At 37.3% G+C, this 17116-nt stretch overlaps 1 protein-coding gene across 1 annotated transcript; it reads left to right on the forward strand.

Annotated features, from left to right (window-relative positions):
- Positions 1-8114: 8114 nt before the first annotated feature.
- LOC113900436 (tubulin alpha-1 chain-like) lies at positions 8115-9790 on the forward strand. The gene has a single exon (XM_027554253.1). It carries the CDS (start codon positions 8316-8318, stop codon positions 9564-9566), a length of 1251 nt encoding a protein of 416 aa, XP_027410054.1. The 5' UTR covers positions 8115-8315; the 3' UTR covers positions 9567-9790.
- The last annotated feature ends 7326 nt before the right edge of the window (positions 9791-17116 follow it).

The following is a 17116-nucleotide window of genomic DNA, read 5'->3' on the forward strand; positions in this document are numbered from 1 at the left end:
TTTAAATTAAACCTACACTTATCCTAATTTAAATATGATATCTCTTTCTTCTTTATATCCTAAATGACATACAGGAAATTATAATTCCCTTAAGTAATGTAGAATTTGCCTTGTGCTTCTGTTCATCTTTGTATCCATTCAGGTGGAGTTCCTTCAACGTAGAGGATGCTTAATAAGTAGGAAATGATTTGTATTGGATATTACCTTGAGGTGAACATATTATTGAAAACTCTATGCATAAAATATAATTTTAAGGGAACCTCTGATTTAGTCTTAATCAACTGTAGAAATATGTGAAGAATTTATTCTCACAATATTATGCCTCCAAATGTCAAAATAAGGCAGAGTTACACCTTTGAAAAGTCCCTTTTAAAACAATAGATCTTACAACTAAGACCTATTAAACTATCAAAAAAATATTTAATACATTGTCTTTAATTACTTAAAATTAAGTGTGAGATATAGTAATTCTTAATAGTACACTAAATGCCAATTACTGTGAGACAGTCTATAAAAGCAAGATGAATCAATGAAAGAAAAAAGTTTTTATATTTCATAAAATATTGAAATTCTAAATTTAGAAAGTATTACCTGGCATTTTCATTTTAGTACATTTTCCTCTTATATTTTCTACTGATGCTTCTGAAAGACACTTCTAATAATACAAGTCCCTCTAGTGGTATCTAATGTAAAATTTGTAATATAAATAAAAGTTGTTATTTTTCTCAGTGCTTAGAGAATACAGTAAAATATTTAAGAATTATTAATAAAATCTATATTTAGAAATAATGGAAGTATCAGTCATTTATTTGTTGCAGTATTGACTCATTCTGATATATATTTATCCTTTAATTTTCTTATATGAATTTTGTCAAATTATATTAAAATTGATAAAACTATCACATTTTCAAAATTCAAAGGGATAGTTCCATATGGGGCAGAGAAAATATATTTATTGAACACCTAATTCATGCTAGGTATTTTACCCACTTATTCATTTAATTTAATCAACAATGAGTTTATAGAAAGTATTGTTTTTCATTTAAAAATGTAAAACTCAAAAAATAATGTCACATATCTTACCAGTGCTAGAGCAAAGGGTTTATCTAAGGCACTTTTTACTATACATACCTCTTAAAATAAAACTGCTTAAAAATGAAGAGAAAGAATGACATGTAACTAGAAAAATTTGACAGTTAATTCTAAACTGACAAGTAGAAGGGTAATACTAAGCCACAAGAAGGTGAATGGGTCAAAAAAAGGTTTTTAAATCCAAAATTCTGATATAATTAAATTGGTTCATTTTCCCACTTTTCTTTTTAACCAGATGATGTCTTACTGAAAGGTGAATTAATATGTATCTTACTTCAGTTTTAAATTAAGTTTAAGATTTGACCATTTAACTTTTTATACTTATGATTATTCACAGTTTAATTTCTATTGAAATTATGTAAGGGATACCTCACACTAAGCAACATTGGACCATGTCAGGATAGAAAATAAAATATACAAAATTTCTATAATAGGATGCTTCTTACCATAATCTTGATTTTTAGTCTAAGAAGCCTACTAAAGAAGCATAGTTTCATGGGAAAAATAGGGGAAAGCCATTTTAGAATTTCTCCCAATTTCTGTAGGAAAAAAACTACAAAATATAAAATTGTTGACAGTCCGATTTTATTCTATTTTAATTAAAGTGTTATCTGAGTTACAAGCATGCTATTCTTTTAGTAGTTTTTTCTTCTATATCTGGTTAGTATTTTAATATTGTATGCTTATAAAAGCGAATTCAGTATTTTTCCATAACCAATTGTTACCAATATTCACCCAAACTGGGACTCCTTTCAAGGAAAAAATATCTAATATGTCCATATTCATACCTAACTAAGTTTACCATTGTGCTCCGTGCTGGGAATGGAACCTCAAACAAGTTCCCAAGTTAGATGTTATTCACAAAAACATTCTCATTTGCCTGAAAACAGCTAATGGAGATTGTCCCTGGATGATATAAATATTTAAAGGTGAATTTTCCTGAGGGCATTTTCTTGGATACAGAGATGCTACTTTGCTGGGGACCTTCCCTTAAAGTATCTTTGATGTCATGTGAATCTTCAGTGGCTGTTTACAGATAATTCCCACTTTCTCCTCTGGGGTTTTAGTATTGTAACTCCAATCTCTTTCAGCAATCATCTCCCAGACCATCCAACTTGTCATTTCGGACATGATCTAAGGGGGAAAAAAAAAAAAATCAGATTGTTTCTTTCTCCTTTGGGGTGCATTTGATACATGAGATAAGCATACATTTAGCTTGCTTCGTGGGAGTGCAGAAATTTTCCAGCCTCAACCTTTACTCTGCTGACCCTGGGTGCTTTAGCAAGCCTCTCAATTTTCAGACACCAGACTACTGTTTCCAGCAAGACAGATCTCTCTTTTTTAAACCCATTCTCATTTGCTTGAAAGGGAAGGGGAAGTATACCCTGGGCAGATAGAGTGAAGACAACCTCCTGTCCCTTACTTTTTTTCCCTTTATCTTCCCCAAAATGTATGTGTTAAAAGCCACTATTGTGTTGGCTGGTGATAGCCAGGTGATATATAAATTGGAAAATTAAGACTACCAGCCTTCAATCCTAACTTCCCAATCCTTCCCACTCCTTCCCCTTCCCCCTTAGTATCCACATATTTTTTCTCTAGGTCTTTGTCTCTATTTCTGCTTTCAAATAAGATTGTCTATACCATGCTTCTAGATTCCACATATATGTGTTAATATGATACTGTTTTCTCTTTCTCACTTACTTCTCTCTGTATGACACTCTCTAGGTCCATTCACATCGCTACAAATTACCTAATTTTGTTTATTGTTATGACCGAGTAATATTCCATTGTATAAATGTACTACATCTTCTTTACACTACTGATACTATGTATAAAATAGATAACTAAAGAGAACATACAGTATAGCACAGAGAACTCTACTTAAGGAACTGTGGTGACCTGAATGAGTAGGAAGTCCAAAAGGGAGAGGGCATATGTATATCTATGGCTGACTCATTTTACTGTATAGTAGAAAATAACACAGCATTGTAATGCAACTAGGTTATTGTTTAGTTACTAAAGCGCGTCTGACTCTTTTGCGATCCCATAGACTGTAGCCCACTAGGCTTCTCTGTCCATGGGATTTCCCAGGCAAGAATACTGGAGTGGGTTGCCATTCCCTTCTACAAGGGATCTTCCTGACCCAGGGTTCAAGCCTACATCTCCTGCATTGCCGACAGATTCTTTACCACTGAGCCACCTGGGAAGTAACGATACTCCAGTAAGAATTAATTTAAAAGATTTAAATGCAAATAATGAGAAAGAGTACAGTCTTCAGTTTAAATGAGGCCACACTGAGACATAAAGGATAGTTTAACTTGAATTTAAAAGATCTTGAGAATCATTCTGAGTTTATTATTCATTTATATATTTTTTCAGAAGTATTTGTTCAAATGTTCATTCACATTTTATTTTTGAATTATCTTTTTATACTGAGTTCTTCATATATCCTGGATTTAGTTCCAACACCTTATATATGCTTGTAAATATTTTCATGGCTTGTGGTTTGCTTTTTCATTCATTCCTTAGGGATGATTTTCAAAAAGTAGAAGTTTTTTGGATGATGTCCAAACTTTCTTTTTTATAAATTCTTGTTGTGTCCTGTATAAAATTCTTTACCTTTTCAAACCTATCCCTAGTCATCAAATCTGTGTCATTTAGAAGTATTATAGGTTTAAATTTTACTTTTATGTTCATAACATATTAAGAACTAAGTTTTATTTATATTCAGTGATGATTTATTTACTCCCATACAACTATTCAGTTGTTCAAGCACTTTTCTTGGGAAATAATAAAACTATCTTTCCCTTTGAATTATATTAGTATCTTTGTCAAAATTCAGTGGGTGTTTGGGTCTAATTCTGAACTCTATAGATTATTCCATTGATCTCTGTTTATATTTATGTTTATATCACATTCTTTTGATTTATAAGGGGTCTTAAAGTTCCTCTTTTAGAAATGGGCCACTTTCCCTTTCTAAAACTTCAGAGCAGTGGTATAGAGATTTGCCCAATGGGAAAGGCAGGCCATAAGAACAGCATTTAAATCTCTCCCCAAGGGAATTGACTTTATTTGGAATAGTGTGTGTGTGTGTGTGTGTGTGTGTGTGCTGTCATTCAGTTGTGTCCAGTTCTTTGCCATCTCATGGACTGTAGCCTGCCAGGATCCTCTATCTGTAGGATTTTCCCAGCAAGAATCCTGGAGTGTTTAGCCATTCCCTTCTCCAGGGGATCTTCCTGACCCAAGGATTTAATCTGTGTCTCCTGCATTTCAGGGCAGACTCTTTACCATCTGGGCCACCAGGGAATAGTGTGTGGGGAAGTCCAAGCCTTAGATCACTCTTAAAATCAATGTATATTTTGGTGGTTAGTATTCAAGGGGAGATTAGTAGCTTCAGGAGAGAACCAAGCCAAACAGTAGGCCAGCTAGTTTACCAGAAAGAACCAGAGAAAGAAACAAAACAATTCTTGATATCAGAAGACACCTCAAAGATTTCTATAAGTCTTTATAATCTTTATAAATTTTTATACAATTTTATAAAATTTTTATAACCTTTATAATCTATAACGATTTCAAAGATTCTATAAGTACCCTGGCAAAGTGGTCTATTCATAACTGCATCACACTATAAAACAATGTCTGCTGCTACTGCTGCTGCTAAGTCGCTTCAATGGTGTCTGACTCTGTGCGACCCCATAGACTGCAGCCCACCAGGCCCTGCCGTCCCTGGGATTCTCCAGGCAAGAACACTGGAGTGGGTTGCCATTTCCTCCTCCAATGCATGAAAGTGAAAAGTCAAAGTGAAGTCACTCAGTCGTGTCCGACTCTTAGCGACCCCATGGACTGCAGCCTACCAGGCTCCTCCATCCATGGAATTTTGGAGTGGGTTGCCATTGCCTTCTCCAAAAACAATGTCTACTATAGGACATTGTTGAAAATAATAAATCAATCAGCAACAATTAGTACAGCCTAACATCTGGTTGTAATACCAAATGAGGCAAATTGCTTAACAGAGAGATCAGGGAAAAGGCTAATGAGAGCTCTGCTAAATCCATTGTCATATCAGGGTGACTAGATGCATGCCCAAGGATGTGTCCTCTGTGGAGTAATATCAAAAGCCTTAAACTGAAGGGAAAATAAACTCCATTATAACAGGTCTGATCAAGCTACTAAAAAAATAAGCAAAGTCCCACAGTAGAAGACATACTATCTAAAATGTCTAGTAATCAACCAAAAATTATGAGACAAACAAAGATAGAGAAAAATGGCCCATATACAAAGAAGAAAGCAGGCAACAGAGATTGCCTAGATAAGGAACATGACTCTTACAATTATGTTCAAAGAATTAAAGGAAATCATACTTTGAAAAGTAAAGTGGAATATGATGACATTTTCTTGTTAAATAGAGAATAACATTAAAAAATATAGAAATATAAAATAAGAACTGAGAGTTCTAGAGTTAAAATAATTTAAATTTTAAAATGTACTATAAAGGTCAAAACTAGATTTTAATTGTTTGGATAGGAATTAACAAACATGGAACTAGATTAATAAAGATAAGAACAGGGTAAAAAAGAATGAAGGAAAATGAATAAAGCCACAGAAAAGTATAGAACGCTATTAAGTGCCCCAAGAAAGCCCTAATGGAAATACCAGAGAAAAAGAGCAGTAAATAATTAACTAATGACTAACCTAGCTCAAATTCAATTTAAAAATCTACATATCCAAGAAGTTCGATATACTCCAAGTTGGATATACTAAAGTTCAATATACTCCAAGCTCAAAATTGAAGTTAGATAAGCACAGAGATTGCATATAGCAAAAATGTTAGAAGAAGATGACATAAAGAAAAGTCTGAAAGAAGTAAGAGAGAATGGCTTATTGATACATACAGAGAACTCCAATAAAATTAGCAGTTGACTTCTTACAACAACCCACAGAGGTCAGAGTCAGTGCTATGACATATTTAACATGCAAAAAGAAAAAAACATCACTATATAACTGGGATCTTACATTTAGCAAGTTTATCTTTCAAAAAATGAAGGTGAAAAAAAGACATGATTAGTAAAACTTGGGCTAGTCTTTACAGAATATTATTATCCCCATATACTCAATTTCCTCTTTTTTGTATTAGTGTTTCTATACATATTTTATCTGTATCAGTCAGTTCATTTCAGTCACTCAGTCCTGTCTGACTTTTTGTGGCCCCATTTACTGCAGCATGACAGGCCTACCTGTCAATCACCAACTCCCAGAGCTTACTCAAAACACATGTCCATCGGGTCAGTGATGCCATCCAACCATCTTATCCTCTGTTGTCCCCTTCTCATCCCTCCTTCAATCTTTCCCAGCATCAGAGTCTTTTCCAGTGAGTCAGTTCTTCACATCAGGTGGTCTAAGTATTGGAGCTTCAGCTTTAGCATCAGTCTTTCCAATGAATATTCAGGACTGATTTCCTTTAGGATGGACTAATTGGATCTCCTTGCAGTCCAAGGGACTCTCAAGAGTCTTCTCCAACACCACAGTTCAAAAGCATCAGTTCTTCAGTGTTCAGCTTTCTTTAGAGTCCAACTCTCACATCCATACATGACTACTGAAAAAACCATAGCTTTGACTAGATGGACGTTTGTTGGCAAAGTAATGTCTCTGCTTTTTAATATGCTGTCTAGGTTGATCATTGCTTTTCTTCCAGGGAGCAAGCGTCTTTTAATTTCATGGCTGCAGTCCCCATCTACAGTGATTTTGGAGCCCCCCAAAATAAAATCTCTCACTGTTTTCATTGTTTCCCAATATATTTGCCATGAAGTGATTGGACTGGATGCCATGATCTTAGTTTTTGGAATATTGATTTTTAAGCCAACTTTTTCTCTTTCCTCTTTCATTTTCATCAAGAAAGTAATATAGGGGCGGTCCTAATATGGCGGAGGAATAGGACGGGGAGACCACTTTCTCCCCCAACAGAGCTAGAACAAATAATTTCACAATTTGTATGGAAATACAAAAAGCCTTGAATAGCCAAAGCAATCGTGAGAAAGAAGAATGGAACTGGAGGAATCAACCTGCCTGACTTCAGGCTCTACTACAAAGCCACATTCAGCAAGACAGGATAGCACTGGCACAAAGACAGAAATATAGATTAGTGGAACAAAATAGAAAACCCAGAGATAAATCCACGCACCTATGGACACCTTATCTTTGACAAAGGAGGCAAGAATATACAATGGATTAAAGACAATCTCTTTAACAAGTGGTGCTGGGAAAAATTGTCAACCACTTGTAAAAGAATGAAACTAGAATACTTTCTAACACCATACACAAAATAAATTCAAAATGGATTAAAGATCTAAACATAAGACCAGAAACTATAAAACTCCTAGAGGAGAACATAGGCAAAACACTCTCCGACATACATCACAGCAGGATCCTCTCTGACCCACCTTCCGGAATATTGGAAATAAAAGCAAAAATAAACAAATGGGACCTAATTAAACTTAAAAGCTTCTGCACAACAAAGGAAACTATAAGCAAGGTGAAAAGACACCCTTCAGAATGGGAGAAAATAATAGCAAATGAAGCAACTGACAAAGAATTAATCTCAAAAATATAGAAGCAACTCCTGCAGCTCAATTCCAGAAAAATAAATGACCCAATCAAAAATGGGCTAAAGATCTAAACAGACATTTCTCCAAAGAAGACATGCAGATGGCTAACAAACACATGAAAAGATGCTAAACATCACTCATTCTCAGAGAAATGCAAATCAAAACCACAATGAGATATCATTCCATGCCAGTCAGAATGGCTGCTATACGAAAGTCTACAAGCAATAAATGCTGGAGAGGGTGTGGAGAAAAGGAAACCCTCTTACACTGTTGGTGGAAATGCAAACTAGTTCAGCCACTATGGAGAACAGTATGGAGATTCCTTAAAAAACTGGAAATAGAACTGCCATACGACCCAGCAATCCCACTGCTGGGCATACACACTGAGGAAACCAGAATTGAAAGAGACACATGGGCAGATTCTCTTACATCAACCGCCTAAGAGTCGCGCTGTAAGAAGTAACAACCTCTTCTCCTCCTCTCCACCATCTGCTCGGCAGCCACAAAACAGCAACTATACATGAGTGCATCTCCATCCACGTTGGCCAGGCTGGTGTCCAGATCGGCAATGCCTGCTGGGAGCTCTACTGCCTGGAACATGGCATTCAGCCTGATGGCCAGATGCCAAGTGACAAGACTATTGGGGGAGGAGACGACTCCTTCAACACCTTCTTCAGTGAGACAGGGACTGGCAAGCATGTGCCCAGGGCAGTGTTTGTAGACCTGGAACCCACAGTCATTGATGAGGTTTGCACTGGCACCTACCGCCAGCTCTTCCACCCTGAGCAGCTCATCACAGGCAAAGAAGATGCCGCCAATAACTATGCCCGAGGTCACTACACCATTGGCAAGGAGATCATTGGCCTCGTCTTGGACCGAATTTGGAAACTGGCTGACCAGTGCACAGGTCTTCAGGGCTTCTTGGTTTTCCACAGCTTTGGTGGAGGAACTGGTTCTGGGTTCACCTCCCTGCTGATGGAACGTCTCTCAGTCGATTATGGCAAGAAGTCCAAGCTGGAGTTCTCCATTTACCCAGCCCCCCAGGTTTCCACAGCTATCGTTGAGCCCTACAACTCCATCCTCACCACCCACACCACCCTGGAGCACTCTGATTGTGCCTTCATGGTAGACAATGAGGCCATCTATGACATCTGTCATAGAAACCTCGACATTGAGCGCCCGACATATACTAACCTGAATAGGTTGATAGGTCAAATTGTGTCCTCCATCACTGCTTCCCTGAGGTTTGATGGCGCCCTGAATGTGGATCTGACAGAGTTCCAGACCAACCTGGTGCCCTATCCCCGCATCCACTTCCCTCTGGCCACATACGCCCCTGTCATCTCTGCTGAGAAAGCCTACCATGAACAGCTTTCTGTAGCAGAGATCACCAATGCTTGCTTTGAGCCAGCCAACCAGATGGTGAAATGTGACCCTCGCCATGGAAAATACATGGCCTGCTGCCTGTTGTACCGTGGTGACGTGGTTCCCAAAGATGTCAATGCTGCCATTGCCACCATCAAGACCAAGCGTACCATCCAGTTTGTAGACTGGTGCCCCACTGGCTTCGAGGTTGGCATTAACTACCAGCCTCCCACTGTGGTACCTGGCGGAGACCTGGCCAAAGTACAGCGAGCTGTGTGCATGTTAAGCAACACCACAGCCATCGCTGAGGCCTGGGCTCGCCTGGACCACAAGTTTGACCTGATGTATGCCAAGCGTGCCTTTGTTCACTGGTATGTGGGTGAGGGCATGGAGGAAGGAGAGTTTTGTGAGGCCCGTGAGGACATCGCTGCCCTTGAGAAGGATTATGAGGAGGTTGCTGTGGATTCTGTGGAAGGAGAAGGAGAGGAAGAAGGAGAGGAATACTAAAGTTAAAATGCCACAAAGGTGCTGCTTTTACAGGGAAGCTTGTTCTGTTTCAAACATTGAAAAGTTGTGGTCTGATCAGTTAATTTGTATGTTGCAGTGTATACACTCATATACAATTACTGACCTACGCTTTAAAACATGATGCTTTGTTACAGACCCAAGCTATCCATTTCTCTGATGGGTTTGAATAAAGTATTCCCTGTCTTAAATGAAAAAAAAAGAAAGAGACACATGTACCCCAATGTTCATCGCAGCACTGTTTATAATAGCCAAGACATGGAAGCAACCTAGATGTCCATCAGCAGATGAATGGAAAAGAAAGCTGTGGTACATATACACAATGGAGTATTACTCAGCCATTAAAAAGAATACATTTGAATCAGTTCTAATGAGGTGGATAAAACTGGAGCCTATTATACAGAGTGAAGTAAGCCAGAAAGAAAAAGACCAATACAGTATACTAACACATATATATGGAATTTAGAAATATGGTAACGATAACCCTGTTTGCAAGACAGCAAAAGAGACACAGATGTGTAAAACAGTCTTCTGGACTCTGTGGGAGAAGGCGAGGGTGGGATGATTTGGAAGAATGGCATTGAAACATGTATAATATCATATGTGAAATGCATCGCCAATCCAGGTTCGATGCAGGATACAGGATGCTTGGGGCTGGTGGACGGGGATGACCCAGAGGGATGGTATGGGGAGGGAGGTGGGAGGGGGGTTCAGGATGGGGAACACGTGTACACATGTGGTGGATTCATGTTGATGTATGGCAAAACCAATACAATATTGTAAAGTAATTAGCTTCCAATTAAAATAAATAAATTTATATTAAAAAATAAAAAAAAAACCCTAAGATCTTAGGGGGAAAAAGTAATGTATGTTTCATAACATACATATATGTATGTGTGTTTCATAACATACCTGTATGTGTGTGTTTCATAACATACATGTATGTGTGTATGTTTCATAACATACATATATGTATGTATGTTATGTTTAATAATGTATTGTCATAATCATTATATTACTTTATGTTTTCAGATAAACCAAGGGAAGATAGGAGCATAAATATATATTTATAGTGTTTACCAATTTAATCTTCTCACTTACTTTTAGACCTCTTCATTTGTTCCTGTGGGTTCAAATTAAAATCTGGTATCATCTTCTTACTCTAATACAGCTTTGCCTGCCTCCTTTTCTCCTATTACTGTTGAATTTACTACGTTTCTATGTGTTACAGGTTCAATTATATATTTTAGATAATTGCTAATTGTATTAATATTTTATTTTCTACTTATTTAATTACTTTTCAAGGTACTTCATGTGTGTGTGTGTGTGTGTGTGTGTGTATGAATTCAAATTGTGTCTGATGTCCCTATCTTTCAGACTAAAAAATTTCCTTCAGAATTTCTTGTAAGAAGGTTTGCCAGTAAAGAATAGCTCAAATTTTTACAGGGCTATTCTAACAAACCCAAAGTAAAAATCTGACCTTCTAAACTTCTACTTAGGATTTTTCAAGCTCTGTCTAAAATAATTAGGCTTATTAACATGAATTTTTCTATATGTAAAGTTAATCTTATTTATATCCAATATTTGAGCAATCAGGAACAAGAATAAAAGGACTATACTAGTTTGTTGGAGAAGACTCTTGAGAGTCCCTTGGACTGCAAGAAGATCCAACCAGTCCATCCTAAAGGAAATCAGTCCTGCATATTCATTGGAAGGACTGATGCTGAAGCTGAAGCTCCAATACTTTGGCCACCTGATGTGAAGAGCTGATTCATTGGAAAAGACCCTGATGCTGGGAAAGATTGAATGTGGGAGGAGAAGGGGACAACAGAGGAGGAGATGGTTGGATGGCATCAATGACTCTATGGACATGAGTTTGAGTATACTCCAGGAGTTGGTGATGGACAGTTAGGCCTGGCATGCTGTCCATAGGGTCGCAAAGAGTTGGACACGACTGAGTGACTGAACTGTACTGAACTGGACTGATACTAATTTCAGTTGTTATAAACGTCAAATTCTGAAATACTTATTTTAAATAACAAGAACATATTCTTTGCAAGCCTGAAGAGACTTTCTGACAAGTCTCCTTGGATATATATAATATACCCTGTATGTATAAGAGGGTTGTTTACTCCACTAACTAGTACAGAGAGCCACCAGATGTCTAGAACTAATTTGTCAGTTCTAAACTTTATAGCCATATCCCAAGAACCCAATAGCTGGAAAAAAGTTTAGAAACTTAAATGTCAGAATTCTGCCAATGTTACATCCATAAGATATCTAGAACTGGGAAAGTGAATTGCTATACCGTATCCCACCCTAAAAAGCAGCTGAAAGTATTTGTTAAGCACCATGTGAAACATTCAGATAGCATTATCAACATCATACTTAAAACCTTTAAGTTTAACCAACATTTTTAGATTTAAATAGTGATTAATTCTACCTGCAAAACAGCTCTTTCAGTGACTGAAGGTGAAAGAGACATAGAGGAAGAATTATAGTTTACACCTTTGCAAAGCCTTATCATAATTAGGGAAAAGACTAGAGATCTCTTCAAGAAAATCAGAGATACCAAAGGAACATTTCATGCAAAGATGGGCTCAATAAAGGACAGAAATAGTGTGGACCTAACAGAAGCAGAAGATATTTAGAAGAGATGGCAAGAATACACAGAAGAACTGTACAAAAAAGATCTTCACGACCCAGATAATCACGATGGTGTGATCACTGACCTAGAGCCAGACATCCTGGAATGTGAAGTCAAGTGGGCCTTAGAAAGCATCACTACGAATAAAGCTAGTGGAGGTGATGGATTTCCAGTTGAGCTATTCCAAATCCTGAAAGATGATGCTGTGAAAGTGCTGCACTCAATATGTCAGCAAATTTGGAAAACTCAGCAGTGGCCACAGGACTAGAAAAGGTCAGTTTTCATTCCAATCCCAAAGAAAGACAATGCCAAAGAATGCTCAAATTACCACACAATTACACTCATCTCACACGCTAGTGACGTAATGCTCAAAATTCTCCAAGCCAGGCTTTGGTAATATGTGAACCATGAACTTCCTGATGTTCAAGCTGGTTTTAGAAAGGTCAGAGGAACCAGAGATCAAATTGCCAACATCCGCTGGATCTTGGAAAAGGCAAGAGAGTTCCAGAAAAGCATCCATTTCTGCTTTATTGACTATGCCAAAGCCTTTGACTGTGTGGATCACAATAAACTGTGGAAAATTCTGAAAGAGATGGGAATACCAGACCACCTGATCTGCCTCTTTAGAAATCTGTATGCAGGTCAGGAAGCAACAGTTAGAACTGGACATGGAACAACAGACTGGTTCCAAATAGGAAAAGGAGTATGTCAAGGCTGTATATTGTGACCCTGTTTATTTAACTTATATGCAGAGTATATCATGAGAAACGCTGGACTGGAAGAAGCACAAGCTGGAATCAAGATTGCCAGGAGAAATATCAATAACCTCAGATATGCAGATGACACCACCCTTATGGCAGAAAGTGAAGAGGAACTCAAAAGCCTCTTGATGAAAGTGAAAGTGGAGAGTGAAAAAGTTGGCTTAAAGCTCAACATTCAGAAAACGAAGATCATGGCATCTGGTCCCATCACTTCGTGGGAAATAGATGGGGAAACAGTGGAAACAGTGTCAGACTTTATTTTTCTGGGCTCCAAAATCACTGCAGATGGTGACTGCAGCCATGAAATTAAAAGATGCTTACTCCTTGAAGGAAAGTTATGACCAACCTAGATAGCATATTCAAAAGCAGAGACATTACTTTGCCAACAAAGGTTCGTCTAGTCAAGGCTATGGTTTTTCCTGTGATCATGTATGGATGTGAGAGTTGGACTGTGAAGAAAGCTGAGCGCCAAAGAATTGATGCTTTTGAACTGTGGTATTGGAGAAGACTCTTGAGAGTCCCTTGGACTGCAAGGAGATACAACCAGTCCATTCCGAAGGAGATCAGCCCTGGGATTTCTTTGGAAGGAATGATGCTAAAGCTGAAACTCCAGTACTTTGGCCACCTCATGCGAAGAGTTGACTCATTGGAAAAGACTCTGATTCTGGGAGCGATTGGGGGCAAGAGGAGAAGGGGACGACAGAGGATGAGATGGCTGGGTGGCATTACTGACTCGATGGATGTGAGTCTCAGTGAACTCCGGGAGTTGGTGTTGGACAGGGAGGCCTGGCGTGCTGCGATTCATGGGGTCGCAAAGAGTCAGACACGACTGAGCGACTGATCTGATCTGATCTGATCATAATTAGGCTTTCATTGGAAGTCACAGTTTAACAAACTGTGGCCAACTGATGACATTTACTCTTAACTTTCTGTACCTGATCCAAACTTACTTTAATCCATTATTTCAGTGCATGGGAATGCTTTAAACTACTGTCTGGGTAAAACTCTGCTCTAGAACCCTTCTGATATAAACTTATAAAGGAAGAGGACAGACCTCTACTTGAGAGAGAATATATCAGACTCCTAATTTTGATGTGGTAAGATGTTACCTTTACCACCTGAGTCTTATTTTGAATCATATTTAGAGTGAATACAGAAAAATTTGGCACTATAATTACTAGTTTCAACTTATAACACTGGATCGACCAAAACTGGTACTTATAAACTCCCATGGAATATTCATTATTGGGAAAATGCTTTTTAAGGGGCAATTTTTTTTTCTACTTGGAGTGTGCTAAGATCTTTATAAATATAGTGTTTGGTGGTGGTTTGGTTGCTAAGTCATGTCTGACGCTTGCGATCCCCGTCGTCGGTAGCCCTCCAGGCTCCTATGTCCTTGGAATTCTACAGGCAAGAATACTGGAGGGGGTTGCCACTTGCTTCTCCAGAGGATCTTTCCCACCCAGGAATCGAACCCTAGTCTAACTGCACTGCAGGCAGATTATTTACTGACTGAGCTACGAGGGAATCTCAAATATATTATTAGGCCAACACTAAGATGCTTACCTGAAAGTATTGTCAGAGTTATACAAACATGCCTTTCTTAATTACAATTTCATTATATGGTTTTGGTATATTTTATATGATGATACAGGCTTCCCTGGTGGCTCAGTCGGTAAAGAATCCACCTGCAATGCGGGAGACCTGGGTTCAAGCCCTGGGTTGTTAAGATTCCCTGGAGGAGGGCATGGCAACCAACTCCAGTATTCTTGCCTGGAGAATCCTCATGTACAGAGGAGCCTAGCAGGCTGCAGTCCATGGGATTGCAAAGAGTCAGAAATGACTGAACAACTAAGCACAGCATGTTATGAGACAAGAAATATTCACTTGATGATAAATTCTGTACCTCTTTCCTCTACAAAAATTTTATTTAGGACCGGTTGGATGCCCCATATACTGTGTAGGGGCTGGGAAGAAAAAATTGAACAAGTTAAGGTCAGATGTCCCTAAGAAATTTCAGCTTAATTAGACAAATGAACACATAAATTATTAAAATATACAACTACACAAATTAGTTTATGCATGAGATGCAGTATATCTGTGGTCTATGGGATTACAGAGATGGATCCCTTAGTGCAGATCTGATTATGTTATCCAATAGCCCTTATACATGAGAATCATGTTTATTTCTCCTAGAAGTCAAAGATGACAAGTTTATTTCCTTCCAGAGAGAAATTGTATACTCTTTTATTGTTTTATAAGAAATAAGTAGCCTAAAGCAATTTGCCTTTTCATTCTGATTTTAGTACATTCCAGTAAGTCACTCACACTAAGTACTTGATGCATTTTTTTCTCTTTTCCAAATATACGTCTGATGTTTATTTGCCTTATCTTAAACATTTTTGAAGTGTGTTATTTTAAAGTAGTTAGGGTTAGAACGATAATCTATTTTAGTTTCCTAAAGTTTCAAAGAGATTAATTTAGGCCTCCAGATTATAAGTGATTTAACCAAGTTTACAGATCTAGTTACTTGAAAAATTTAGTTGAGAAATCAATTCACCTGAATCTTAGTCCTTTTTTATGCTATTGTTCTAAAAGATAAAATGTAGATAAATGGTGACAAGTCAGACAATGAGGAATGGAAGAAGAAAGGAAGAGAAGAAAACAAACAAAGGAGGGGGAAAATGGTAACAAATTTAGAAGGGTTTAAAATTTAGTTTTCTCAAAATTTAGAAACAAATCTTTAAAATACAACCGTCAGAAATCTCACCATAAGGTGAAAATATTATTCTGTTGGCAATTTTTCTGATATAAATAAACATAGCCCCCAGTTCAAATAAAATCTTTAAAATGCAGAATAACATGTATCTCTCTTCAGGATTATTGATGTAGGCATATTTTAAGTTGTAAGGGTGAACGAGTCTATTCGTCCAGATGCTTGGAAAACAATGAGTATCACTCTTTGGCTATGTTTTCTACAATAGATTGGAGTTTTAAGGCCTGAATGCTTACAGTTCAGCCCTCCACACGAGCAACCTGACTAATTTCTACCTCAGAAGTGGGTTCCTGATTCATGAAGAGAAACAATTTATTAATTAACATAATTTTAACTTCTTCCTAAAATGTTTATAAGCTGAAAAACGTATTTTTTTGTTTGTGCCTGTGATTTGTAAATGAGGAAAGCAGGATCCACTAAATGCTTACAGTCAAATTGAAGCATCCTTTGCTTCCAATTAAATACACCTGCAATGGCCACTCCATGGGGCTGGGGTTTCTGAGAGCATGGTCGGTCTCCTTCCAAGATTCAGAATCCTAAGCATTCCAAGATGCTCAGGCAGCAAGTGAAACTTATGACCTAGCCTCAGGTGTTCTAAGATACCACTTTCACTGCACTCTAGCGGTTCAAACAAGTTACTACAGTTAGTCCAGATTCAAGAGAACAGGGAAATAAAATCCACCTTTTGATGTGAGAAAGAATATGTATATTTCACTCAAAAGGAAGGAGTTGATAGCAGCTATCTTTGGACATTATATATCAAAAGAATTTCCACCAGTATTTTCACATGGATTAAAACTCATCTCATGACTGAATGGGAATTCTACAGAGGAAACACATCACAACAAAACATTTGTCAATAAATAATTTTAAATCTATTCAAGTGTGTAAATTATTTAGATGCCCCATCCACAAATTTCATTCTAAAGTACCCAATAAATGTGAATTTATCCTTTATATCTTAAAAGTAAACTGTTACATTCTGTTGACTTTCACTTTAAAGAACCTGAATATTACTTTTTTTAATATATAATAGAAACGAAACAGAAATCAATTAATCATAACTTTTTTCATTGTCATCATATTTTTCTTAATTTCACATTTTCACTATTGATTAGGTATTTTCAATTCCAACAAGATTTTTAAGATAATTATTAGTGGACCTAAAACTGTGATTAAAAAGTGATATTAAGCATATCTTCCATACATGCATATATTAAAATCAGATAGATAAACATCCCTTTATGCACATAAGGTTTTTATTTACCATAGTCTGCTAAATTTATCTGAATGCCTTCTCTGATATAAAGCTGGAAATAACATGAAGTGTAATTGTGTTGTACATTCC

Source organism: Bos indicus x Bos taurus, chromosome 1 (genome assembly GCF_003369695.1).
Source record: "Bos indicus x Bos taurus breed Angus x Brahman F1 hybrid chromosome 1, Bos_hybrid_MaternalHap_v2.0, whole genome shotgun sequence".
NCBI classification, from domain to species: domain Eukaryota; kingdom Metazoa; phylum Chordata; class Mammalia; order Artiodactyla; family Bovidae; genus Bos; species Bos indicus x Bos taurus.

What these genes read in the sequence shown, in the direction of transcription:
- LOC113900436 (XM_027554253.1), top strand. Translation starts at nt 8,316, where the DNA reads ATGCCAAGTGACAAGACTATTGGGGGAGGAGACGACTCCTTCAACACC.